The sequence below is a fragment of the Nansenia antarctica genome (genome assembly GCF_963989245.1).
Source record: "Nansenia antarctica genome assembly, chromosome: 3".
NCBI lineage: Eukaryota > Metazoa > Chordata > Actinopteri > Argentiniformes > Microstomatidae > Nansenia > Nansenia antarctica.
The window spans coordinates 45,761,090-45,787,571 of record NC_137688.1 but is presented as its reverse complement, the minus strand read 5'-3'; the positions used below and the strand labels follow the sequence as shown (position 1 = coordinate 45,787,571).

General features: G+C 43.0%; 1 protein-coding gene across 2 annotated transcripts in view; it reads right to left on the bottom strand.

Annotated features, from left to right (window-relative positions):
• lrrfip1b (leucine rich repeat (in FLII) interacting protein 1b) overlaps positions 1–26,271 on the bottom strand; it is a gene marked incomplete at its 5' end in the record, with an annotated part of 33,178 nt that extends 6,907 nt beyond the window's left edge. Inside the window, 12 exons of one of the 2 annotated variants that reach the window (XM_080526565.1) lie at positions 250–394; positions 1,184–1,276; positions 1,533–1,625; positions 2,480–2,650; positions 2,854–2,979; positions 3,194–3,229; positions 3,865–3,942; positions 8,186–8,227; positions 8,528–8,572; positions 9,533–9,580; positions 11,077–11,193; positions 26,182–26,271. In XM_080526565.1, the coding sequence (XP_080382691.1) occupies positions 250–394; positions 1,184–1,276; positions 1,533–1,625; positions 2,480–2,650; positions 2,854–2,979; positions 3,194–3,229; positions 3,865–3,942; positions 8,186–8,227; positions 8,528–8,572; positions 9,533–9,580; positions 11,077–11,193; positions 26,182–26,271 (1,084 nt within the window). Of the gene's footprint in view, positions 1–249; positions 395–1,183; positions 1,277–1,532; positions 1,626–2,479; positions 2,651–2,853; positions 2,980–3,193; positions 3,230–3,864; positions 3,943–8,185; positions 8,228–8,527; positions 8,573–9,532; positions 9,581–11,076; positions 11,194–14,051; positions 14,201–26,181 lie in introns of those variants that run through there. The other variant, XR_013937365.1, reaches the window with a different exon arrangement.
• Positions 26,272–26,482: the final 211 nt, after the last annotated feature.

Genomic DNA, 26,482 nt, shown 5'->3' with positions numbered 1-26,482 from the left:
CAAAAAGGGTGAGCAGAAATGTTTGTCGGTTTCAAAAAAATTATTACTTATTTTTATCCCATTCAAATACCAATTGAAAACATGGAACAGTGGAATATTCATGTCACTCAGACATTAAACTCTCTTACATTTCTAACAGTTATTATTCCAAATCACTGAGGACAAGTGAGGTGAAAAACACCACAGTTCTACATGATTACAGAGAACTAATGAGATCAGATATGAGCAATATAATCCATGAGTTCTTACCAAGCATGCTTTCACTTCCCATATGAGGTGGCTGGAACTCCTGGGCCAATCGGGAGGCAGGGTCTGAACTATAAGGCCCATCAATCACACCCTGTCCTGACTCCCCATTTGTGGTTACTTCAGGTGACAGCACTATCCCATGTTTCTGATTGAGAAAGAACAGCACAATAAACCATAGGAAATTAATGTAAAGTGTGCTTATCATATTAATTAGAAACATAAACGTTTTTGTCAAAACCCTTATGCTATACACCACTAGATGACTTATGCAGTGCTTATTCTATCACATACAGTATACACTTAAGCCACAAAGAAGAGGGTTGTGGTAAATGTAATACACACAATGAGAGTTGTGGTGGTACAGTGGAGCATTGAGACATCCCTGAGAAACTTCCCAAATAGAACCGATTCACAGCAGCTCAGCATTGGGGCAGAAAGAGATTAGCTAGTCATACACATACGTGTCCTGGGACTATACCTGCATGTTTCAATTTTGAAGAAAGCCTGTTTCTTAATATTTTCCTGCTTTTTGAGTGCTTCATCGGAAAATAAGTATTGCCTTCTGTTCTGCTGTTTCCTGACACGCGGAGGCCACTTCGAAATTGTAATTGACCAAATATTCATCTACAGCACTGACTCTGTACCTTCAGAGCATCTCTGAGATGGGCCACCTCATTCCTGAGCTGATCCCGCTCGTTCTGCACAGCGTCCGAGTATTCCCTCTGCCTCTCTAAGGCCTGAGTTGAACCAAGCAGGAGGAGGGGTTAGTAAGGCAGGAGAAACACCGTTGGTGAAGGAAGAGAGCAGCAAAAGGTAAAAGAGGAGACACAGAGAAAAGGTAGAGGCCAGTTTGGAGCGTTAATCTGACTGAGGAATGGACATGCACTTCCAGCAGAGGTCATGCTAACAGGAAGTTAGCATATTAGCATCATACCCCAATCTTTTTCTCCTTCCATTCCATGGTTTCCTGCAGGTCAGAGATCTCCCTAGCACAGCTGTCCCTTTTGAGACGCAGCTGACCCACCTCCTGGCCATGGGGCAGGATGGAAAGCAAGGAGGACAGAGGGACAGAGGAGAAGGGAAAATCAGCAAGCAAAAGAGTATGCAGGAGGAAAAGGAACTATAGAGAGTATAGAGAAAGACCCAGTCATGCAAGTGACCTTTACTGGAATTACAAGAGATTGATGGACTGTATGAACTGAGCCAGTGTTCAATATTATGTTCATCAGTACATTATCTCCAGTGTTGTTGACAGGAACCTGTGTGTTAGTCTGAGTACTCACGGTTAGCAGCTCTTCACTCTGTTTCAGTGTCTCCCTCATCTCATTAAACTGGAACTGCAGCACACTGTGTGCGTGTCTCTCCCTCTCAAACTCCTGGGTGAGGGGGAAAACGACAGGGATGGGGGTCCGTTTCAATTCAGGTAAATTCATGAATAGAACATTCAACAGGCTCCAGACATGGGCAATGTTCAATAAACCTCTGAAATGTGCAATTACTTATGTAATATGTAGCAGCATATCAATACATTTACATTTACATTTACATTTTTGGCATTTAGCAGACGCCTTATTCCAAAGCGACTTACAATCAATACATTTGAATACTAAGCATGTGAATCAGCAGTCCACCATTCGTTGCAGGAAGAGTACTCTAGCTCGGGCCCGGGGCCACTGATAGAAGGAAAAACCTTCTCCCTATTATCGCCTTCTACGAAAACATATATTTATTTATTTTTTATTTATTTTTTACTGGAGAAACTGAGAAGCAGTACAAGGGGGGCAATAGAAGTTCTAGGGACACAGTAGAGGGGAAAGCGGGTGTCTTTAGGAGACGTAGAGGTGAGGGTCGGAAGATGTCTCAGGAGGAGCAGTTAAGATGTAACCTGAAGAGATGGGTCTTCAGTCAATACAACATTGTTTTCAAGGTAATTACGGCATTACTACACAGGCAACTTCACATAAAGTGTGATCAAATTGTGTCATGGTCATGATCCCAGCTACTGTAAGTGTCTCTCCATTGTCTACGCACGGAGTATGTGCTTCGTTCATAGACCTACATTTGGGAGACTTCAGAGCACAAGACCACAAGGGACTATGAACACAAGAATGTATGTTGTTGCTAAAAATAGCTCAATTCAGGCGCATTGAGGTACACAGAGGGAACATGCTGCCAGCTTCACTGAGTGAGTGGAGTGAGGTGGTATGTCAGGTGATGGCTCTTGTCTGACCTTGGCCTTATCGTCATACTCGCGCCGGGACTCCCACAGCTGCTCCTCTAGCTCGATGAGGGCCTCCTTCAGCGTGTCCACCTGGTACATCAAGTTGGACTTCTCATTGTGAAGCTGGGCGTTAGACACCATGGCCTTGCGATACTTATCCTCTGACTCCACCAGGGAGTCCTGCCAGAGAAAGAAAGAAAAAAAAAAAAAGGGAGGAAGGTTAGAAACGGTTTCATCCTGCTGGCAAACTCAATTTCCCTTGGTGACAGTAAAGATTTTACTTGACTGTGACTCACACAAATAAAGCCATGTAGGTATGATTCTCAAATCTACAAAAGAAAACAGGGGCCTTCTCCCTCTCTGGCCCAGGTGTATGTTCCTACCTTTATCTCTCGAATGGATGCTTCCGTCTCGACTGAGAAGGAGGTATCACAACTGCCTCTCCGAGAGGAAGGCCCACCTAATGACGCTAGGGTGGCAGCTGAGAGGGTAGAGGCAGTCCTAGACCCCTGGGAGGAAAACAGGGCACTGTTATTGTTTTTCCTCACAATATGCACAAATTCAGATTCTTCGACCCTTCTACCCTAAGTGTGCACTTGCTCTTTCACCCGTATGGATGATAAAGCACTGGATTGGTGCAGGCATGGGGGAGAGGACGATTCCCACAACAGGATTTCCTTTTAAAGAGATGTTCCACTTTGTGTGCCTTGACACATAGTGTACCTTTTCCAGGAAGTCCCGGTCTGACCTTTCCTCCACCTATATATGAAAAAACAAAGACATGCATGAGGGACACTGGTTAGACTCAGACCTATATTAAAGGGACAATCTGGGATTGGTATATCATTTTTGGACTGGAAATTCATGATATATAGCTTAAAGAAAGTAATTTATAAATGCTTAGTTTAGTTCAACTGTGTTACCCGCACCAACTGTGGTATATCGCTTCAAAACATGGTTATAACTATCATTTTTATTTCATGGATGGTCAGTTCTTGCATCCATAGCTCCTTCTATGAAATTGAGAGGTTACATTTCACCAGTCCCATCCCTCAGCTGTTTACCAAACACTTTGTTTTACCCCTTTAAGTACTTCCACTGTGCCCCCATTCACTTTGAGCAGGCTAGGAGCTTTTCTCCAGTGCCTACTTCCATTGGCTGTAAAATACACTTTTTGTACCAATGCAACAGTCTCCATGATGTCCACCAGAGGTCCCTTCAGCTGTTTATCAACTCCACCTTGGCACACATAGGATCTCTAGTCTAGGCAATACAACCTTCATTTAGAGGTTTATGCACATGGTCATTAAAAACACACAACAAAAAAAAGACAAGGAAATTGGCTTAAAACAGGGGCTGCTGGTAAGAGAGAGGGACCGATGAAGAAAGCTCACCACCGGGCTGGCACGGGCAGAGCTGGCCCTGGATGAGGCCCTAGAGTTTGAGCCCAGAAAACCGCTGTTGTCCGAAGGCTGGCAAGCACAGAACAAGGAGGAAAAGAGGAATGGATAAAGAAAGAGTGAGACATGTTAGTCATGTTAGTTTAGTGAATTGGAAATGAGAAAAGTCAGCAAAAGAAGAGAAGAGATACATGAAAGGGGTTACATCCACTGCTAGACAAGTCAACCATGCCAGGATAGACCAAATACATCCCAGACAGAAAACCAAGGCACATACAAATTCCATGCTCAAGTTATGAGACTCCTTGTTGATAGTGTAACATGACTAGGGTTGGGTACCGAAAACGGTATGGTACCGGTTACTTTACATTCGGTACCTACCGAACCGAATTGCAACGAAGATTTCGGTTCCTCATTTCGGTTCTCTCGCTCCCTGGTGTCCGAAATGGACGTTACAAGCAGTCACATTCAGTGCTATATGCGGGTTCCCCATGTTCTGCTGCAGCTGTAGCGTCAGGATAGGTTGGTATTTGATCACCTTCTATATAAAACATCACCGCTCGGCATTAATGGCGTGCACGCGGAAGATCGCATCAGTGACCACCGCGCCAATCAAAAGTACAGATTTAAGTACCGTTTCGGTAACGGTACCGTTTTTAAAGTATCGATTTGGCACCGGTATCGAATAAAACCCAAACGGTACCCAACCCTACACATGACTGTTGTGGACATTGTGTACTAAAACAACCAACACAAAACAACACAATCAAACTCCAATATCTATGATTGCATGGCAGGTGCTATTGTCATCAACACATACAAAATACAGGGTGGGGAGTTTTTTGTGCAGCTAGTTGGAGAGATGGATTCCTTCTTTTGTGAGTCAGAAATTGACATTGGAGAAGAAATTGACAATTGGATAAAACAAAAAATACACTCAAGACCCCAACAGAAGTGGAGTCTGACAACACTTTATTCTATGCAACCCTGCATTGCTATAGGGGGCATGCCAAGCAAGGCCCCCCTCCCCCGCTCTTAGGGTAAGTGATGGGGGGGGGGGGGGGGTGGAGACAGGGTACAGGGCTTACACCACGAGTGCTGGAGCCACTAAACCGCTGTGTGCTGCTCAACACAGCATCCTCACACACTGAGCCCTGCAGACAGGAGAGAGCCACACATACACACACTGAATCAAGCTTTACCACTAGACCCTGCGTCCCGTTCTCCACCCTATTCCCCCGGAGTGCACGTAAGGGCCACATGTGGGTAATATCAGTTTCAAAATGCCCTCTGTCTGTCAAGCCATGCTCACATGCCTTTACATGAAATCAATATATCTATCAATCCATCCATCCATCCAGACATATATCTAACTAATCACATCTCCTACATTCTAGATAACATGTAGTAATGGTAAAGGGGAGAGGGGACAGAGGAAAGTGAGAAACCAACCCTGTGACTCTTTGTGCGTGGGCCTTCACTATAGAGCATGGAGGGCTACAGATGGGGAGAGAGGAAAACAAAGGTTCCAAATACACACTTCCCACTCACCACTTACAATACACACATGAGCTACACGCTCTACTACGTCAATTATAGCCAATAATCAAATGTAATACTCATGTCTCATATGAAACAAAAAGTACCAAATAGACATGATTCTGGCTTGGGAAACTGGAAACCATATTTTGGCAAAATAATATCCAATAGAAACACATAAGTGGGTGAGGTTTGGTGGAGAGAGAGAGAGAGAGAGAGAGAGAGAGAGAGAGAGAGAGAGAGAGCGAGAGCGAGAGCGAGAGCGAGAGCGAGAGCGAGAGCGAGAGCGAGAGCGAGAGCAGAGAGAGAGAGAGAGAGAGAGAGAGAGAGAGAGAGAGAGAGAGAGAGAGAGAGGAGAAAGGTTAGGACAGACTAGGTGGAGAATTGTAGGAAAGAGGTGGAAAAGTGAAAGGAAGCAGGATGGAACATGAAGGGAAGAGGAACAGCAGGTAGAGTGAATGATGGGGACAGACCCGGCCATTTTGACTGGAGTTTTGTGCTCTGAGAGAGGGTAGACTGCTGGTGCTGCAGTACAGATCCGAGGAGAAGTTGCCCTATGGAACGACACCATAGAAAGAAAAAGAGAGAGAGCGAGAGACAGACAGAGGGAGAAGTGAGGAGAATGGAGAAATGATTCCTCAGGCAGATTCCTCAGGCAGAAAACAAAGAGTGATAAGTGATAAGACAAATGTGATAGAATGAGACAGAAAACACAGAACATCTTCCTTTGAGGACAAACCAAACCAACACATTCTCACACTCATTAGTAACAGTTATTGAGCAGTGACAATACACCAGTCACCCGGACGTTCCTGTTCAACAACATTCACTGTCAATGTTTACTGAACAAGTCAGGCAAAACAAACCAACTAGCTATATGCCCATACACCGGTGAAGGTTCCTCATTCCGTTCCAGCGTTTCACATTAATTGCCTAGACTGTGGAGGTCTGCCATAGTCTCACAGTACATTAGGGCCAAGCCACCAACCAGCTGCAGGTCGAACCAGGAATTGTCCTTACAGTCCTCACTATTCCCTGATAGCATGAGATTCCTACTGAAAGCCACTCTCAACCTTCACAGCTATAGACCAAGCTCTAAGCACAGACTTTTTGGGACAGATTGTATTTGCTCTCCTATGGGCAGGATATGCTCTCCCATCACCTGCATCAAGTTATATCGACTAGGCCTGATCAGGTCACATGACAAGAAAGATATTTGGCCCTAGATATCAGCAAGACAATGCATCAGTTTTGTGTGGTCAGACAGACTATTTTCAGGGGAGGTAACAGAGAGGAGAACTCTACAATGAGTGACACGATGTGTTGGTGTGCTGTAGAATCCTACGCCAAGGTTTACCAGCATTGGAACAATAAGGAGAAGAAAGCCAACTGTGGGTGTAGCCTCATGCTGACCATCACACACACACACGGCTCCTCTCCATAACACACACCCATAGTGAGACAGACAGCTAGAAATGTGCTGACCGACAGACCAACTGTGTGTGTGAGTGAATTGCAACTGCTCTTAAACTAGGACAGCCGTGCCATGTTAATTTACTCTTAGCGCACCCTCGGGGGTCAAATGGACCATAGTCTTTAGAATGGAAAGCTGTTACTGACACACAAAGACGCCTCTTGTAAATTAGCCTGCCTCATATACAGAAAAACTACAAAATAGCTTTATACTAGGCTATTACTAGCTTATTCTGATGTGATTTTGAAAATGTAAGGATACTGGGTGGTAGAACTCATATCTAGGAAAAGTCCTGAAATTTGATCGAGTGCAAAGATATAATTTTAGTTTTTACTCACTTGGCTCTTCTAGTGTTAATGCTCGATGTTGGCCTCCTCTGTATCTAGTCCAGCTAAAAGTTTCTTCACCAAAACCAACTGATTTTGGATCAGCATTTATGTAGGTGTATGACACATGCAAATAAACTAGTTACAATTTTTGTGCAATATCAGTTAATTTGGGATACAATTTTGTGACGTATGTATATTATCAAACACTCACAACTACAAACAGTCTTTTAGATCAGGTCTGCTGGAAATAACCTCTAGTTACAAACCTATTTAAGCAATAACACACGAGAGGCTGTGCTATTCAGTTTTTGAGGAATAAAGATAACAAAAATAACCATGAATAATCCATTGTTGTCAAAATCCTTCCATTGTCTCTCCGTCTTTATGGCTCATATGTATACATTTTGCAAGTGAAGGTGATGAGGTAGCCGTGCTGATAGTGAATATCGGAACGGCTAGATACTTCTCTGCCAATCACAACGGTTGACTTGATCAACCTGTTGTATAATAGAATTTCAGAACAATGTGTCCTTACTCAACTGATAATGCTACAATGCTCTAAGAGAATGTGCATTCCGTGAAATCAAAATACCTTTGCACAGAGCCAGCTTTAACTTCATAACTTCATTTTCATTATCACCTCAGATTTAAATAGAGGTGCTGTTCACACAATAGATGAGATTCCATGGCTGTTTACAATATCAGGAATACCTTAGAGAAACTCTCACAAATAATTGACTGCGGTAAATCCTCATATCAAAGGGCCACATTCCAACTCTGATATCAGGCTCAGTGATGTACAATAGCCCTGGTGGTGTCCTGTGACGGTACAGATTCCAACTCTTGTACACGGGAAAAAAGGTTATATTCTGCTACTCTGCTGACATTCTTGAGGTGAAATATTAACATAGAGTTCAATGAACTTAGTGTATGCAAGTGTGTGCATCCTAGTAGTAAAGCAGGTAATACTGACCCTCAGGCTTCCCACAGACATCCGCTCCTCATCATCTGACATCTGCGAAAGAGGACACACACAAATATCAAATAATGCACAATGTATATGTGTCACGTTGACAGTAGAGAGACTGAAGGCAGATTGATTTAAAGTATACAAATATCTTGAAGGATTTAAGGTCAGGTTTTGTATTTTGTCCCCTTAGGCACAGGCAGGGGACACAGGCAGCTACTGAGAGAATCACTAGAACATAGACAACAACACAGAGAAAAAAGAAAAACACAGAGCTGAGATAGACCACATGTTTGCTAGACTGTGTTGAGAGGGAAAACAGAGGAAAAGGAGAGAGAGAATACAGACCGAAGTGTGCCTCCGCGAGGGACGAGAGTACCTCTCACTTTCCTCCTAGAAGGCCCAGTGGAAAGGAAAAAAGGAAAGAAAAAAAAGAAGAAGAAGTGAAGGAGGTTAAAGGTCAAAGGCAAGGGGGGAGTGTCTCTACTGCCATATATGGATATGGACAAAGAAGACCAACAATGACATCTCTGCACAATGTTGCACTGGGGTGTAGGAGGTACATTTAATTTCAATTCCTGTTGAGCTGGACAAGGAATTTCACCAAAGCATACATGAAATATATACATTCCATGAAATAGCTGGAATTGAGATGGAACTGACTAACCCCCATGTTCTGACACATTACACTGGCATGCGTCTATCAACAGTGCACTACAAGTCTTTCTGTTCTCTGTCACTAGAAACAGGGTTAATAAAGTCTGCAGACACAGACTAGCCAGTGAGAGGTAGGGAGGTTTAAGCCATGGTCATGTGGTGTGTGTGTGTGTGTGTGTGTGTGTGTGTGTGTGTGTGTGTGTGTGTGTGTGTGTGTGTGTGTGTGTGTGTGTAATCCTCTCTGTTTGCTATGGCGATCATTAGGAAAGATGGCCCGGGGGAACCCCCTGTGGCGCTCCAGGATCTGGCGAAATGCGGATCAACTCGCCCTGTCTTGCTGGGGACCTTTTGAAAACACACACATGCTGCCCTTCCTACTAGTGAATACCTAAGAGGCAACTGCACATGCTGGACCAGAGCACTTCCAGGAAAAGCATGAATTTCTTGAGTATGGCACTAACAGGAGAAGAAAACATATTATATCTTTGCACAGGGGGGGCGTGGTACTCAATCGTGTGCATGCCACACTTTATCCTATTGGCTAATGGCAGGTATACTCTTCAGAAAACAGAGCAAACACACCACATTTCACTACTACTGAAAGTCTGCATTAAAGCCATTTCATAGAAACTAGGGTCATGCAATCATATGCAGACCAGAGACTAGAGGTTGTCTGATCTGCAGTATAAGTCCTACCATCCACTGTTCAATGTGGCCCCACTTGTTGTCCAGCCCATAGTATTTCTGGGGGTAGAGTGGAGAGGAAGAGGAAATGGAGGGAAGGAAGGCATTAGAGGGAAGACAAGGAAATGGAAAGTGATAAAAAGCAACTGCTGAAACATTTTTGAACTTACAGAACCGCTAATGTTTGACTGAATGCACATTCAGTGCAACTGGACCATGATGAGCTAAGTAAAAGACGTGATGTCAGGAAAGACAAAGTGATTGAGCGGGAGGGAGTTCCATTTTGCTTCTGTTATAGTGCCAATATTGACAAAAAACATAATGATCCAAAAGATTGGGTGCTTCAATTAATTAAAGATTTATTTGAAATAGTACGGCTGTGATCTGACCGCTAGCAATGATTTTCACTTTATTTACTTTAAATTCGCATGAATACTAAAACTTGCTAGGAACTTTGTTTTTAAGTATTGCCTCCATTTGGAAGAAGGAAAATGGAGCCCAAAAAAAGAGAAAGAGAGGATGTAGGGCGGGAGAAAGCCTACCTTGTGATAAATCTAAAACAACATAGCAGGCAGAAGGAGCGCAGCACCAAAGTGAAGAGTAACGGAGAGAAAGGAGAGATGAAGAGGTTAAAGACATTGGGTTAGGAGTAGGACAGGTCAGTATGTAACCATGGTTGTTAATTGTTAATTTTGTTAATTAAATAATAATAAATGAAATGTGGTACATTCATATCAGATGCAGTGGAGAGAACACACCATGTTGCACTGCAAAGAACCAGCTTTCTGATTTACATTAACCTGTTCATATTGCACTTGAATAATATTTCCAGATAAAAGTATTGATTCATTATTACAGTTGTGAAAAGCATAGGAGACAGGATGTAGAGTAAAACCTTTCACCCACCCACCCCTGAACACCACTATAACCATCACACCCTCATAGTAAGCGCAGCACTTACTCTCCTGTCTAGTCTGTATCACCTACTCCCTACTCCTCTGGTACCTACTTGAAACCTTTTCTACTACTAGCTTTAAGTAGTCCTTAGGAAAAGGGACACACTTTGCCAGTCCATGTCCTGGTACACACAGGTTTGAGAAACACTTGGCTACAACGCACCAACTATGCCCTGCCACAGCAAATACAATAAACAAACAGGTGATCTTAGCCAGAGTTCTCTTCTGTAAGGGAAAGCTTGTATGGTACAACAGTGCAGGCCAATATATCGAACCTAACCCAACCCTTCTCAATGTTTGGAGCACAACCAAACAATCCACTTTGTGTCTTGTTTCAGGGCTTTCTGAACGCTATACTAATCCTGTGTGTGTTTGCGTGTGGGTGGGTGTGTGTGTGTTTGTGTGTGTGTTTACATGCTATGCTTGTTTATCCAAAATAGGACCCTTAGCGGTACACTCCATAAGATCAGTAGGCTACCTTGTGACCTTAAGGACAAATCTAGCTAGAGCATGAAGGACACCAGAAGACTAGAGTCTGTAAGACACAAAAAAACATTCTGCACAAGCCGGAAGGTATTCTACTCAAAAGAGCCCCGCCACTACCCTGACATTAGGTCCCAGGAGCTTCACCTCTTTCTGCTGTCTCTCCAGCTCCTTCATCCGTATCTCTCGTGCCTCAGCCCGAGCTGCTCGCTTGGCTGCCAGTCTCGCCTCGGCCTGAGAGAGAGAGAGAGAGAGAGAGAGAGAGAGAGAGAGAGAGAGAGAGAGAGAGAGAGAGAGAAAATAACAAAAATACAGTCACTCAGATATATCCTTTCCCAAAAACAGTACCTTCAAGAAAAGGGCACAGAACATTATCCTAGATGACAGCTATCAATGCTAGCACAGCCTGAGCAGAGAGTGCAACCACTTTCGAAAGGTTGAGAACAAAATGAGAAGGAAACATTACCAGTGCAGCTAGAAATAACAGGGAGCATTGGAAAAGAGGACTGTGGCTGCTGCTTGTCTATTCTGTATGCAGCTAGCTAATATAGTTTGATAGCCAGACTGGGGAGATGTAAGGACCCTTTGAAGATAAATTAGATCAGACTGCTCTTACGGATATCCTCAATAACCCATTGCATTTGGTTATCAATGCCCCCATGATCGCATCACTCACATCATTGTTTAAAGAGAGTGCTTTGGTGACAAATAACCAAGCTTCTCTCTCTCTCAGTCACACATGCGCGCATGCACGCGCACACACACACACACACACACACACAACATTTGTTCCATGATCTGTTGACTGCCCTATGTACAATCAATATTTACTACGGCTGTACAGATTAATCGAAAAATCATACAGATTAATCAACTAATGCTATAGTTAACTAAATGAGAAGAAACAAGAGAGTTGTACCAAAAAAATGTGATTCAAGCAATTAGCACCCTTTTGTCTTAATCTATGAGAACAGAAATGACAATTTGCACCTTTGATTTGGAGGCAATCATTTCGATTTTAACTTCAAATACCCTTTTACTCACTCATTCTTTGTTTAGGCACATTTCATGACCTACATTGTAAGGTGAAAAATGCAAGATGAAAACATTTAACAACATGTTTTTAAATCAACTGACAGCCCTAATATTTAGCCTACAGGTTGGCTTTACTCCATAAGGCCTAGTGAACGCCCACTTCATCTAATATCTTCTTAGGGAATTCTCTAAAGTTGCCTACTACTGGTCTTGGATTCTGTCTCCAGTAAAGTGCTGCTGCGGCTCTGTCTGACTCAGATGGGCAGGGCTGGCATGGGGCAGGCAGGGTAGGGCTGGCATGGGGCAGGCAGGGCAGAGCAGTGTGTGTATCATTAGGCACCATTACAGTGACTCATACTATGGGAAAGGCTGGCGATGGTAGCTAGCAGCCTCCCCTTGCAAACTCTGATTCCAACTACCCACTCTACAGTTCTCCCTGCCAGGAAGGAACTGATCACTCACTGGCAAAGAGCAGACACTAGGGGCCAATCCCAATTCACCCCTACAGCTCAGTTTCGCGCGTTCACGTTTATATATATTTCCATATTTCCATGTCTGATGGCATATGACACCTAGTGACATGGCAGTAGAGGACAGTAATGGCAAAACTATTACCTGGGCACTTCCATGATTAGACTACTAAAGCAAGACACCGGAGCACTCATATTTGCGTGTTTGTCACAAGGTGACAGTCACCCTGTTCCTCTGCTCCTCTGCATCAAACGTGGAGATTGTATGAGCGCCCTGCGTCCCAGTCCAATGGAAGCGTCAAGCACAGCCTTCCCATAGACATCGGAGCGCGATTCACATTTCCGAGATGTACAATCCTGTTTATTTATAAATAAATTATTACATGTGGTGTTTGACAGCGGATGATGGTAGACATATTTAATGTAAAGTTATCTATCTAACGTTCATTCATTCACATTCAAACTAGACACTACAGTCAGATAACAAGCCTACATTGTTTAACTTAAAAACACATTTTACGTTATAAATAAAAATATAGTAAAATAAGTAACTCACCATAGGAGCAGTAAAAAAACAGTTACTCACAAATAGGAGGATGACTGAAAACGTTAGTGCGCAATCTGGTGACAGTTAGGCCAGCCGCAGAAAACACTCGCTCCGAGGGCACCGAGGTTGCGGGGATGCAGAGGTAAGTCCGCGCTAATTTGGCCAACCTAGGAAACCTTCTTTCGTTCAATTTCCACCAGTCAGTTGGGTCGCAGTTCAGGCCCGCAGAAGGCTCCCTCAGAAAGGTGCAAACTTCTGTTTCGATGGGGATGTCAGCAGCAGCGCCTGCTGCGTATTGCTCCCCGAGGAGCTGTGCCATGGCGCTGACCGAAGCAGGTGAATTACTGGAGGTTACACTAACGTACGGGAACTGCATCATGCCGTACTGCGTTGCGAAATTCAATGCGAAGGCAAATGCAAAGTTCATTTCTCACACATAACGTGGACAAACTAATTTCCATTATTATTATTATTAATTATAAATTACACCAATTTATTAATGATTATCGAGCAAAATATTTTGTGATCGACCAAGATCCTTATCGATCGTCGATCATTGATGCCCACCCCTATTATGTAATATTATTGATGGAGAGCTGTGAGCGGGAGACTGGATGCATGCAGCTGACTAACGCCGTGGACAGCGGCTGTTTCTCCAGCATTCCTGTCACATCGGATTTCAGAACGCCATAAAAATATTTGGGCTAGGCCTTTCCCCTAGGAGTCCACATCTACAGTGGGATTGTAGACATCCTTTGCTCTCCTTCTCTAAAACACACAGGCACTGGAAATGAGTGTCTGCACATAGACCTGTGTTTACCACACTCTCTCCCTATTCTGTAATTCATATTATCTGAGTCCACAATTGATTAAATTCCATCTAATCTGGTGAAGCAGTAATGTTTGTAGGACATGCATGGTACAGTATGTTCCAGCTCAGAGAGCATGATTGCATCACCCAAAATGCACAACGTCTCCAGTGAAAGCTGAGAGCAGATTAGAATCTACGCTCTGTCCTCCAATCTCTAAACATCACTTACCTGCAATATTGCAGCTGCCGTCAGGTAATCCATGCTGGCCCAAAATTCACTGTTGTGGAGTCACCCTATTCCACAACCAAGTCGGTACAACAAAAGCTCACACTTTTTAGACCAACCATTAAGTGACTCTTGGGAACACATGTGTCCATTTTACCACAACCCTTCTTCCCCCTATGAGATATCTATGTGAGCTTTCAGGCTTCCTGTAAATCAGTCTGTCTACATAAGAGCAAATGGTGACTCCTCGCACTCATGAATTGATCCTCTCCAGTCTTCAAAGTCTTCAGTAGTCAAATCACTTTGTTAGTGGCAGAGAATTCCTCCAACTGTTATTCCTGAACCATAGCAGACAGTGTGTCACCAGAAAGAGTATAGCATAAAAAGAATCCTTGAATGACTCAGTGTTTGTACCTTAATTATGTCACCAAGTTAATAATTATCTTGGTCAAGCAAGTGGAACGTTAGAGGTAAATTCCAACTTGTCAATGTTAATAGACGCTGATAGTACACAAACACAAATAATGCATAAAGCGGAAAAAACATGCTCATTATCTATTTAATAAACTAATGGGTTGCAAATTTCAATGTGAAGGATTAGTATCCTGTTTCAATTGTTCCTTCCACCCTTCCTATTATCAGTATCACTGGACTGAAATGACTGGACTGTTGATATCGATATAGTGATGCCCCTACTTTCACCTGTCCAGTCATGTTTGATCAGTAATGAATTACCCCCCCAAAAAAGGGAGGAAGAATTTTTAAGGTATTCGAACAGGGTGGCCAGGGCCTGCAACAAAAATATTTTATCAGTAGCCACAAGAGGGCAGTGCTCTCTATTGGGTTTTGGTACTAGGCCTAAACTGTTCAGGAGAGAATGTGGATGACCCAGCAATTCTGAGCAGTTGTGAGACACACCCACCCTTACTACAACACACAACAGCCCAGCCTGCAACCGAACACTTCTGAAATGTCCTCTCTACCACATGATTTACATTTTGATGTGCTCCATCTCATCCTTATGACTGCATCACTATTTAGAAGAGATTACATCTCTTGATGTTGATGGATGAGGAGAACATTTTCCAGTCTGTCCCCTTGGCTATTATGCTTTCAAATGAACCTCAATATCACTGACCTCTGCTTTATAACCAAACCTTCAACATTTAGCGGAATGTCCATTGAAGATGCTTTTTTTGGTCGAGGATTAGTCTTAATCTAGGTCCATATACAGTACATGGTTTGTGTCTCACTGGAACATTTGGTACATACCGTACTGTATAAGTGAGTGGTAGAGTAGACTATACATGATCCAGCCACATGTGACAACAGAAGAGAGCCAGGGCTCTCATACACCTATTGAGGGGTTCTTTGGTATGTAAATACACTCTAGTTTAATACTCAAAGCATGGAGAAATCAAGGCTTCTCTCTCCAAAAACAAAAGAGTTGTATTAACAGTTTGCTAGCGAATGTCAACCTGAAATGGCGTGTGTGACTTGAAAAGGCGTATGGCAAGAGGCACATTCCAACAAAGTAGTGTTATAGTTAACTAGGTAGCAGTGGGGATTACTCACGCATTGCAACATTTTGGCTTGACTAGCAAGTGTGTGATGTCATTTTCAACAATGTTGAAATGTATTTCCGTATTTCAATAAAAAAAAAGGCGGAACATTTTGATTGGTGACTTGTTCCCCCTTTCACCAGTCGCTGTCACAATTTGTACATCTTTCATGAAATTAAGAAATATTACCTAACATAAAGTATATTCAATTTCAAACACGTAATGATCATTTTACATGAATAAGCATATAAAACATGAATAAAAAGCTACATTTATTTAATTTATGCAATGTTACAAAAATTGGCTAAATAAATGGGGAAAAAAATTCCGAACGCACTCGGTATTCAGTGTTTCCTTAAATTCGGTTTCAGCCTTGGCCAAGAATTTTCATTTCGGTACATCCCTAGTCTCTACGCCAAAATGCTAGGCAAAGAGCAACATTTCAGAGAACTGACACAGTAAGGCAACGATCCAATCTGGCTGGTGTTGGGGTAAAATAGCTTGGATGCAGACTTTTTTTGTTGCAAAAAACACATGGGATATTCATTATCAAAAAGCATTCCTAATTCATTCCGAGCTATAAGGCCTAGGGCGTCACAAGTATGGTAGCCTCACTGGGTCAAAAGTCTGTATTCCTCTTCAGGAGATTGACAGGGGATTATCTGAGGGTTAGCCAGACAGATAAGCCAGATCAGATGAGGCCTAGGTTCATGGGTCGTCACTGTGAAGTCATGAGGCAGCATGCCCATTAACAAATACAGAGTTTGAGGTCGGAGGGTTCCACCCATAACCACGCAGCTATTTTAGCGTGCGGTCTTTTTTTCATGCCATCCTACCGTCCAATGATTTGGGAGTGGATCTTTTTGAGCGTGGGATATCCCAGCGTAAAACCACTCTGTGCAGGGCTGCAGGCTATCCTAGCGAATGCATTGTGCACTTGTGTCTTGAAATTTTATTATTTGTGAAGCATTCATTTAGGCCTTATTTATGGGTTTTGAAGGCTTCATTAAGCCTAAAAAGTTATCCTGTGTTTATAGTGAACCCTACCCCAAACGTAACCATTAAGTGGGCACCAACTCTATCCAAAGATAGATTACAAATGTGAGAGTTCTCTCAGGAAGGGACTATGATCATAGCCAGGATTTCTACCTGCTGGGGTTGATTTCCACAGACACTCACACAACCTTTAGGATTCTCAACTCCAAAGGCAGCAGCAGAGCTGCCATAAAAACCACATAGTGAGTTATGAGCACTTGGGGTCAACACTTCCTGGAAAGTGCTGAACACTGCCTGCTGCGGCCCAGCATGGGATCTCTAAAGTTTAAACAACAACGGGTGGTTGTGGCATGTTTACCACCATGTGTTGAGCAAGTAAGTGAATCTTTAGAAACCTGAGGTTCCAAACTAGTCACTAAATCATGTTGCTAAAGATACAAGTGTAGTGACCATTGAATCAGAAACAGAATATCACTTGTAAAATAATGGTGCTGTACATAGCTGCAACAGCCATCTGTAACAGCAGTTGGTGAAACCGGGAACAAGTCGGCAGCTGATCAAATGTTCAGACTTTTATTCTGAACATTTTAAATAAACGGTGACGTTGTTGAAAATTAATGCCACTCACTAGTCAACTAAAGCCCCTTTTCCATTACCGGGCTGGCCTGCTTCTTTGGCGCTTTTCCATTTGTCGGCCCGGGTCGCCTCGGCTCGGTTCGGGTCGCTTCTTTAGCTACCCTTCGATACCAGGAGCCAAATTTAGTAGGGATGCACGATATTATCGGCACCGATATTTATCGGCCCGATAATGGGACATTAATGTTTATCGGTATTTATCGGTTTTATAAAATTTAGCCGATATTTAACCGGTATTATGAAGCCGGAAATATTTCTGCTTCCGGTTTCCGCGCTCTGCTTCCGGTTTCCGCACTCAGGCACGCAGTTTGTTTTGACGAGACGCGAGCGAAACATGCCTTCCCCGGTGTGGACATTCTTCACAGTTTCTGAGGCAGATATTGCGTTTGCAATTTGCAACACATGTTCGACAAAAGTTCGAAGAGGAGGGCAAAGGTCTACGAGTTACAACACAACGACACATCTTGTAGCGGGTAGATAGTAATATCCCTCCCCTGGCCCCTCTGTTTTCCCTTGATAGCTGACAAGCTAACGGGTGAAGTAGCGAGGCCTGCTAGCAGCTAGCCTACAACCCCTAGCCAGCAATGGCTAACGTTGAGGCTAGCGGACCTAGCACAGCTAGCGGACCTAGCACAGCCGAGACGTAAATGGCTAGCTGGGACACCCACTCTAAGTGCGCAGCGTGTCTGGGATTAATCCACGCCCAGGCCGCTGTTATCTCTACCGATGAGTGTATCCACTGTGCAGTGTTCCCCAAGAAACTTCTCCGCTGACGGCTAAGTCGCATGGCTAGCCTGTGATCCGCTGCCATCACAGTCTAACGCGGACATGTCTCCAGGTTTACCGACACCATGCTGGGCGGACTTAGTGCCACATAGTGCTGTCCCAAACGACTATTTTTCTAACGATTAATCTAGCGATTATTTTACCGATTAGTCGATTAGTCTAACGACTAATTTATCGATAAGTCTAACGATTGTACTGTTCGGAAAAAAAAAAGGGAAAAAAAAAACTTATTTGTCTCCACCTCACTGCTATGTTTAGCCAACTTGAATGCCAACATGGCCATTTAGAAGTCTGTCTATCACCACAACACATAGCTAGCTAGTAGCTACATAGCTAGCTAACGTTACTCTCGCTGCTATGTTATGATTAGCTAAATTGATGCTAACGTAGCATGCGAGCTACGAGCTAGATAACTACAGTAGGTGCTCGCACCACAATGACAATAGGCTACCGTAGCTAGCCAGCTACATAGCTAACGTTACTAACACCAGAAGACAAAACATACGAACTGTGGTGAGCTATATTGCTTGTGCAACATTAGCTAGTAGCTATCCATTTGTCACTCATACACTTAATTGTCTCGCCTGGTAAAATAAAGGTAAAGGTTTATTTACGACTAACCGACGCATATTACGCAAACCGACGTATTGACGTAGTCGGTGACGTCGATGACATCGACTAATCGTAACAGCCCTAGTGCCACATAGCCCTGACATCGGTTTCCCGGTACTGGATGACAAGGGAATTGACAGCTTTACCGCTGCTCGCTATTGTAATGTTCTTGACAGACACGGACACGACTTTACTGTAGACATGTAGTTTATTTCTGGTTGCTGGCCGCGACCTACGGCAACTCCGTTGGGACACGACGGATACAGAAAGCGAATCACATCAGTGTGTTAGTGTGGTGTAGTGAGACAACACACAGGATGTTACAGCTATGACCCTAGGAGAGACTCGGACAATGATGAGGTCGCACAACGCATCTAATTACTCTTAGGTGAGCCTTTTTTGTTTTCATAAAAGGAGGCCAGATCTTGGCTAAAAAACGCATTGTGCACTGTCTATAACAGATTCTGTTTGTTAGAGGAAATAATAAATGAACATTTGAAGAGTCAGAAGTGTTCTCTTTGTTGTGTTAACAATAGTGATGTAAGTTAGATTTGGTGAGATCACTATGGAATATTAAATCATCAATCTTTGCTCACTACATAGCCTTTTTTACCTTCAGGTGTGCATGAACTACAGGTTATCAACTGTGAAATTATATCTGAATGGTCTTTATTGTCATTGATATAGTACAGGTACCAAACAATGAAATTTGGGAGGGGGGGCTCCCCTGGGGCTAGGAAAGAAAAAATAAAATAATAATAATAATATCAGTATCGGTATCGGTTATCGGCCACGAGAAGCGGGTAAATATCGGTATCGGTATCGGTCGAAAAAAATGCATATCGTGCATCCCTAAAATTTAGACCCGGAACCTTTTTGCCAGGCTGCGTGTGACGTGTGACGCTGCACACCGTTGATTGGTCAATGGAAATCGTCACAACATCGTCATCGTTTGTGTTCACTGTACACCTCTAACCGCCATCTTTAAATACCACATTCGCTCTTGGAAAATGTCACTACAGTTTCTGTAATAGCTTATTAATAAAGATTCGAAAAATTATGCTGACCATCGTATTATCTTAGTTTAATGTCATTTCAATGCATCATAGAACTTTTATTTAGAACAAGCATAACACAAAAATCGCTATTATGCACCGTCTTTGCCCGTGAATAACACCGGCTGTGGAGGTGGTACTAACACAATACTCCTTTGCTAACTTCACCATCGGTATACGGTCATTTTGAGCCCTTAACCACCACGCTGACACCCCGAGAAGTTATGCTTTTAACCGTAAACTCAATGAACCGGGAGTTCACCCGTTGCTGCCTGCAGCACCGCGCCTGCTGGTTGAAACTCCCGTTGACAGCGGGGCGAGAGAATCGTTTTACCAGGGAATTCGCTCCGCCTGTGTCGACGGTGATAGGAGTGTAGGATCGACACCATTCAAATGGTTTTGGATTCCCTGTCCTCTCCCCTATCCGGACACGTTTGAATTGTTATCCTAACCCACGGTAAACCGAAGTTATTAACCCGCAAAGGGTGCCTCCGTTTACCGTCTTTGCCCGTGAATAACACCGGCTGTGGAGGTGGTACAAACACAATACTCCTTTGCTAACTTCACCATCGGTATACGGTCATTTTGAGCCCTTAACCACCGCGCTGACACCCCGAGAAGATATGCTTTTAACCTTAAACTCAATGAACCGGGCGTTCACCCGCTGCTCTAAGCAGCAGCACGTCATGGAGGATATCAGCGGGGGGACAGACAATTTCTACCAGGGAATTCGCTCCTTGCTGTGTCAACCGTGATAACAGTGTCGTATCGACACCATTCAAATGGTTTTAGATTCCCTGTCCTCTCCCCTATCCGGACACGTTTGAATTGTTATCCTAACCCACGGTAAACCGAAGTTATTAACCCGCAAAGGCTGCCTCCGGGCACCGTGTTTGTCCGTGAATAACACGGCACACAATGATACTACAGTTCATAAAGCAGACAAGTGAAGGCAGTGGTTTTAAGGGTTCAAAAAACATGACTTTATTATGTGTACATAGCTTCCTCTCTCTCTTTTTCTTTCTCTCCAAAAAACCACGGTTAATAATATACCACATGCCGAGGGAAAGGCATACGATAGCTTCAAGTTCCTCCATGTTGCTGTTGTTGTGTCTCGTGAAAATATACGTCACCACCATGGCGCGCTTTTATGACGCGTAACTCCGCCCACTATCTCCTACGCCTCCTACTCGTTCCTGGTCTGTTGTGTATAGTGGAAAACCAGAACTGTTCAAAAGCGGGCCGAAGCGACCCGAACCGAACCGACCCGGGCCGATAATGGAAAAGCGCCATAAGACAACCAGTTTTGTGAACCCGCTAACAATGTAAAGTAGTGTTCTAATTAACTAGGTAGTAGTGGGGATTACTCACCGAATCCATTACATTGCAATATTTTGGCTTGACTAGGGAATGTGTCATTGATTTTCAACAACGTTGAAATGTATTTACATTTTTCGGAATAAAAATCGGAACAATTTGATTGGTTGGCGACTTGTTCCCAGTTTCACCAGCTGCTGTCACATATGATCTGCCTCTGTATAGAACCTGGAAAGGCAAAACATTTTCCAGAATTTTGTCATTTTGTTGAAAGAAAATATGTTGCTGAAACCCAGAACTCTATATTTAATGGTATCAAAAATAAAGTAGAACAAAATGCAAGAAATATAATCTCTGAATTATTTTCCAACTGGCTGCCTCCCCATACAGAAAAACTTTGCCTCTGGTTTCTTAAACACTGCTCTATAAAAACTAGCCACTGGTCACTACCATTAGAGGCTTGGAAGCTTGCACAAATTGGCGTCCAAACCAGCTACCAGTCGGACCTCATTGAGCTAAAAGCAGAGCAGCTTTGTAGTCCATATGTTTTTGCTCAACCACCACTGTCAAGTCCTCACAGACATCCCAATAGAAGGCAGGCTCTCTTGAGTAAAAAGGAGAGGCCAGCTCATCATCCGTATCTTCATGAGAAAGGCCATTGAAAACAATCACAGAGATCATAAAACAATCCTTATACTGTGTTTTTATAATTCTGTGACAACCGCATTGTATATTCCACTGGCACACTGTCAGTGTCAACAGCAGTCTGTTGTGTGGGGCAGTGATATAACAGTCCTTTTCTGGGTACTGTACATGTTATGATAACAACTGTCCAGAAGCACAGAATTAGATCTCGTCACCGTAGTCAAATCTCCTAACATCAACAGTCAGGTTTATGATGAAAGAGTGGTACTAGACCAATCTGCTAATTCGCTCACCTCAAGTGCCCTCTGCATTCTGTTTGTTACTACTCAAGTCATACCTTTCTCAATTGGAAAATAATTAACCAATAACAGAATGTTATTCAAAGACAACCATATGCTCTTTCTTTAAATAAAATAAAAACAGCATCATCTTTCATCAAAACACAGGAACAGGGCAATTCTAACAGAATTACCCTGGGACTCGATTTTTCATTTTCAAATCTATGCTAAACAAAAAGCTCTTGATGACAAAGTTTAACAAACTATACTACTCTGTGCACAAGGACTACTTCTAACAATTACAACACAATTTCAGTTACTACTACTGTTTGATTTCCCACAGCAATTAGGCCTACATTGCTGTCATTCCGTAACCAATTTGATTTGGTCATTCTGTTACCAATTTGGTAAAATAATGACCAGTTTTAGTCACTTATCAATTCATAATTCATCATCGATATCAGTATAAACATGAAGTAATTGGTAGATCTATTTACACTTCTTACTTTTGTTAACTTTCATGATTATATTATACACTATGGGTTTTCTGTAACAAAATGACCCTGTGACTGGGCAATGATTCATACACTTACAGAAGCCAAACCATTTAATGAAACATTTAATATTAAAGTGTCAATATTAGTTGCCCGGGGTCTATACTTAATATACTTAAATTAATGAAATGTGATGTTTTTCTAAACACCTTTAAAAACAAGGAAGGCCCATGCCCTGCTGACATGCCCTCTTCTCCTTACTTTCCTGTCTATCTCTATTCAATAAAATGAAAAATAATGCGTGGGACTGCCCCCAAAAATAACCTTTAAAAAAAATAACATTATGCTATCAATACAACCAACAAATGCAAGGGTAAGTCTTTGACAGTATTGTCAGGGGATTGGAGGTCAAAGGGAACACGTCCAGTCCCTGCCCCCAAACTAATCCCCTCTTAAAGCACAGCGAAACTCCTGTTACGTATGACTGCCTCTAGGGCCTATCACCTCACACTATCCAGTGACTTAAGAAGAGGCTTACAGTAACTCAAACTGGGCCACAAACCTTAGCAAAACCATCTTCATGACACATGCATACAGAGAAAGCATCAAATTAAGAGGTTTTTCAATGGGCACCAAACGCAACCTTGAAGACAGCCAGGTTAAGCTATGCAATGTTTTGTAAAGAAACAAGAGTGAAGAGTTATCACTTCACTTGCATGTTGCTAGTGCCACTCTCTTTTAGAAATCACATCAGGGCAATGAAATATTATTTAGTTTCGGACCTCAGTGATGGGAGGGGGGGGGGGGGGGTGGGGGGGGGGTGGGGGGGGGTAAAGATTTACAATCAATGATGATGTGTACTCAACCAGCGATTAAAAAAAAAACTGGATGTGGATGCTGCTAAATAAGGCTTAAGGGATGCAGGTCACTGGGATAGAGACAGCTCAATCCCCTGGTCCTGGGGTTGGGTTTAGACTTCATACACAGATGCACAACTGTACATCCAAAGGAACAGCTGTCAGCTTGTTCAGTAGGTCAGACTTCACCAGCTCACAGGAACGTCAGCCAAGGCCCTAAAGTGCCCCCACCCCCACCACACACATTTAATGAAGAAATACTAATCATTCCAATTATTTTAGGTTCATTCATTTTCATTCAAAATCCACTGTATGTACAGTATGGCCTCATGTTTAACGCACCATTAAGGATTCTCAAAAGGCACCTTGAATCAGAATGGATCATAAGTGATTTGGCCAACACCCGGGTGCAAAGTGGAACGACAGGGACAAGCAGGTATCTGCTGAATAGCAATGTCATGACAGCGAAATTAGCTGATGCCATGCTCCAGTACGCTGGATTAATGATCTGAAGATTGCACTTGTCAGCAACTATTATTACTTCATCACCTGACTAGGGACCTGAGGGTTTTGAGACTGTACTTGATGGCCTGTTGACATTCAACTATGAGTCTGAGCTACAGAAACAGGCAGGACTATGATGTAGTGATGGGAGATAGTCGAGGCTGAATTAAGCATATTTTTTGGTTTGAATAGTCGATGCATGTGTGTAGTAGGCCCTCATTTGCAAACTGTTTCTATGTTTGTGTCTGGACTAACCAGTTGACAGTCATCTCAAGAATCAGGTAGGGCAACATGCCGAGAATGATCTTGCCCTCTTCTGAAAATGACATCACAAAACTGCCTGCTGCTGATGTTTGTCATAACACCATGCCTCAGTAGGGTGTGGGTGTGAATGTCTTATGAAGGACAGATTGTCACTGATATAACGACCAAGCCCTCCTCTGAAGTCAGCACAAAACACTACATGGTTAGCCTACTTCACACACATGAGAACAAAATAAGATTCATTATGTCAACAACATGGTTAAAAACATTTCCTGAAATTGTTCAGCAGAAAGGTCTCTTTTTACTTGGTACATTTTAGCACATTTTTCACATGAAAGGACCCAGAGGGGAAATGTATCCATGACTCTGATTATTTAACTACTCAACGTAGAGGGTTGGAGACAGGCCCTTACTCACTTTGTGTACGATTGGAGTAGCAGAGAAAGAAGAAACACAAACAATATTTAACAGCATATATTAAAAAACAAGGTAGGTCACATTATGTTTTCTGTGCTGTATGTTTACAAACGTGGCTGGTTATTTGATAATACTTCCATTATTCAAATAGGTCGGTTGAGAGCTGGGTTCTGATGACATTTGGAGCACACTAGCCATTTGGCGCCTATAAGGAAATTCTTTCCAGATGTGTTGATGACAGTTTATAGTTCGTCAGAAGTGGTGTCCTTACAAATAGCAGCTGGTGCCACACAAGAGACCCGAACTTTTGAATAAGAGACAAACTGATTAGACACAGCTATCAGCACGTGAGATGATTACCTCTTTGCCATGAACCATTTATATGCAAGTCTTTCTTGAACTTTCAATTCCCAACCCAACTTAAACATCTCCGTTCAGTCTTTTCAAAGGTCAGTGGGCAATTCTAAATACAATTACATTGAAATTCCTCAAATGTATTCAAGTTGCATTGAAATTAATGATCTAGTTCATGGGAGGAGAGGGGGGACATCGCACTTGCCGACAGAGTTGTTCTACAGAAGGGGTTATGGATACAGGAAACGTTAAAGACCCAGAAGCTGTACCGACCAGACACTACTTCTGTACAGCCAGAGAGCAGAAATGTGTTCACTGTGGCATGCTGGGATCCATATGCATCTCTAGTGATGAAGTGATGGTGTTTTTGATGAGACGCACAAAAATAACCTCCTTACCACCCCAACATACAGCAAGTTTTTATGCTGACAATATAACCGCAATCTATAACACCTAGTACCCCTTACCCACCTTTGCCAACTGCTACAGCTGTACAGTACACTATTTAACCATGAGACCATAACAAACCATTGTTGTGTGAGGGGGCTAAGCGTATATCCATACAGACCTCAGATCACTGGGTGCATGAACTCCTTCATCTGCCCTGATTCAGAATAACTAGGAAGGAGAGAGACAATCCAAAATGCTTCCACTGTGACATCAACTGAGTAGTGTAAATGAAAGGAGTTATGGGGAGGAGGCCACTTCAGACTATTGAGATGCACTCAACACAGTCGTCAGGAGCGAGTTGACTGATATCTGACGTCAGCATGCTCTCTCCCCTCCTTGTTTCAGACGCTTTCTGGATACAGATGTTTTAACGTTGGTGTGACGTTGCAGTTGGTACTAATTTCACCTATGTGCAAGGCATAACGAGCCACAAAGACGTGCCCCTGCTTAAGGTCTTCACAATTGTCTTTATCAAGCAATTTACCCTCAACAATCCCCCCATTCATGACATTTGTCTCTTGATACACTTTCTATCAACATTCCCGACTATGTAGGCCAAACTAACAATGTCAACGCTTCCTTTCGCAAGAATGCGTCTTTGTCTGCGCGTCCAGTGAACGCCTCGCATGTAGGATGGCATCACACACATCCCCAGTGAAGAATGACCACGCTGTTTCCGTCGGCTGAGACGGGGTGGGGGCTGCTGCATGGTTTGGGATAGGCTATTATGTTTGCAATCGTGCCCTATGATGGAAGAATTCAGACTATTTCGTAGCTTCCAAAATCAACACATCCCGCACAACATTGAATGCAGCCCATTGCATATCGGCTTTGCGCAGTATGACGAACATTGCCACAAATGGAAAACAAAATAAATGGAAAAAATAAAATAGATAGAAAACGTACCTCCCGAGCAATTTGATTGAGGGCATCGTCCTCTGCGGTTAGTTTCTCTCTGTTAGGTATTCTTTTTCTTCCGTTGACCTGAGTTCCCATATTGATGATATGAGAATTACTCTGTTCGCATACGTGTCAGGATCAAAGACATTCCAAAATGGAACTCATGAACTGAATGAAGACGATTTAGCTCACGCGGGAAATGTCATCTCCACGCAATGGAAAATATCGCTTACCAGTAGCCTACAACGCGAAAAAAATAATATGAAGCTATTTACAACAGACACAATGTAACTAAATTGTTTTACAG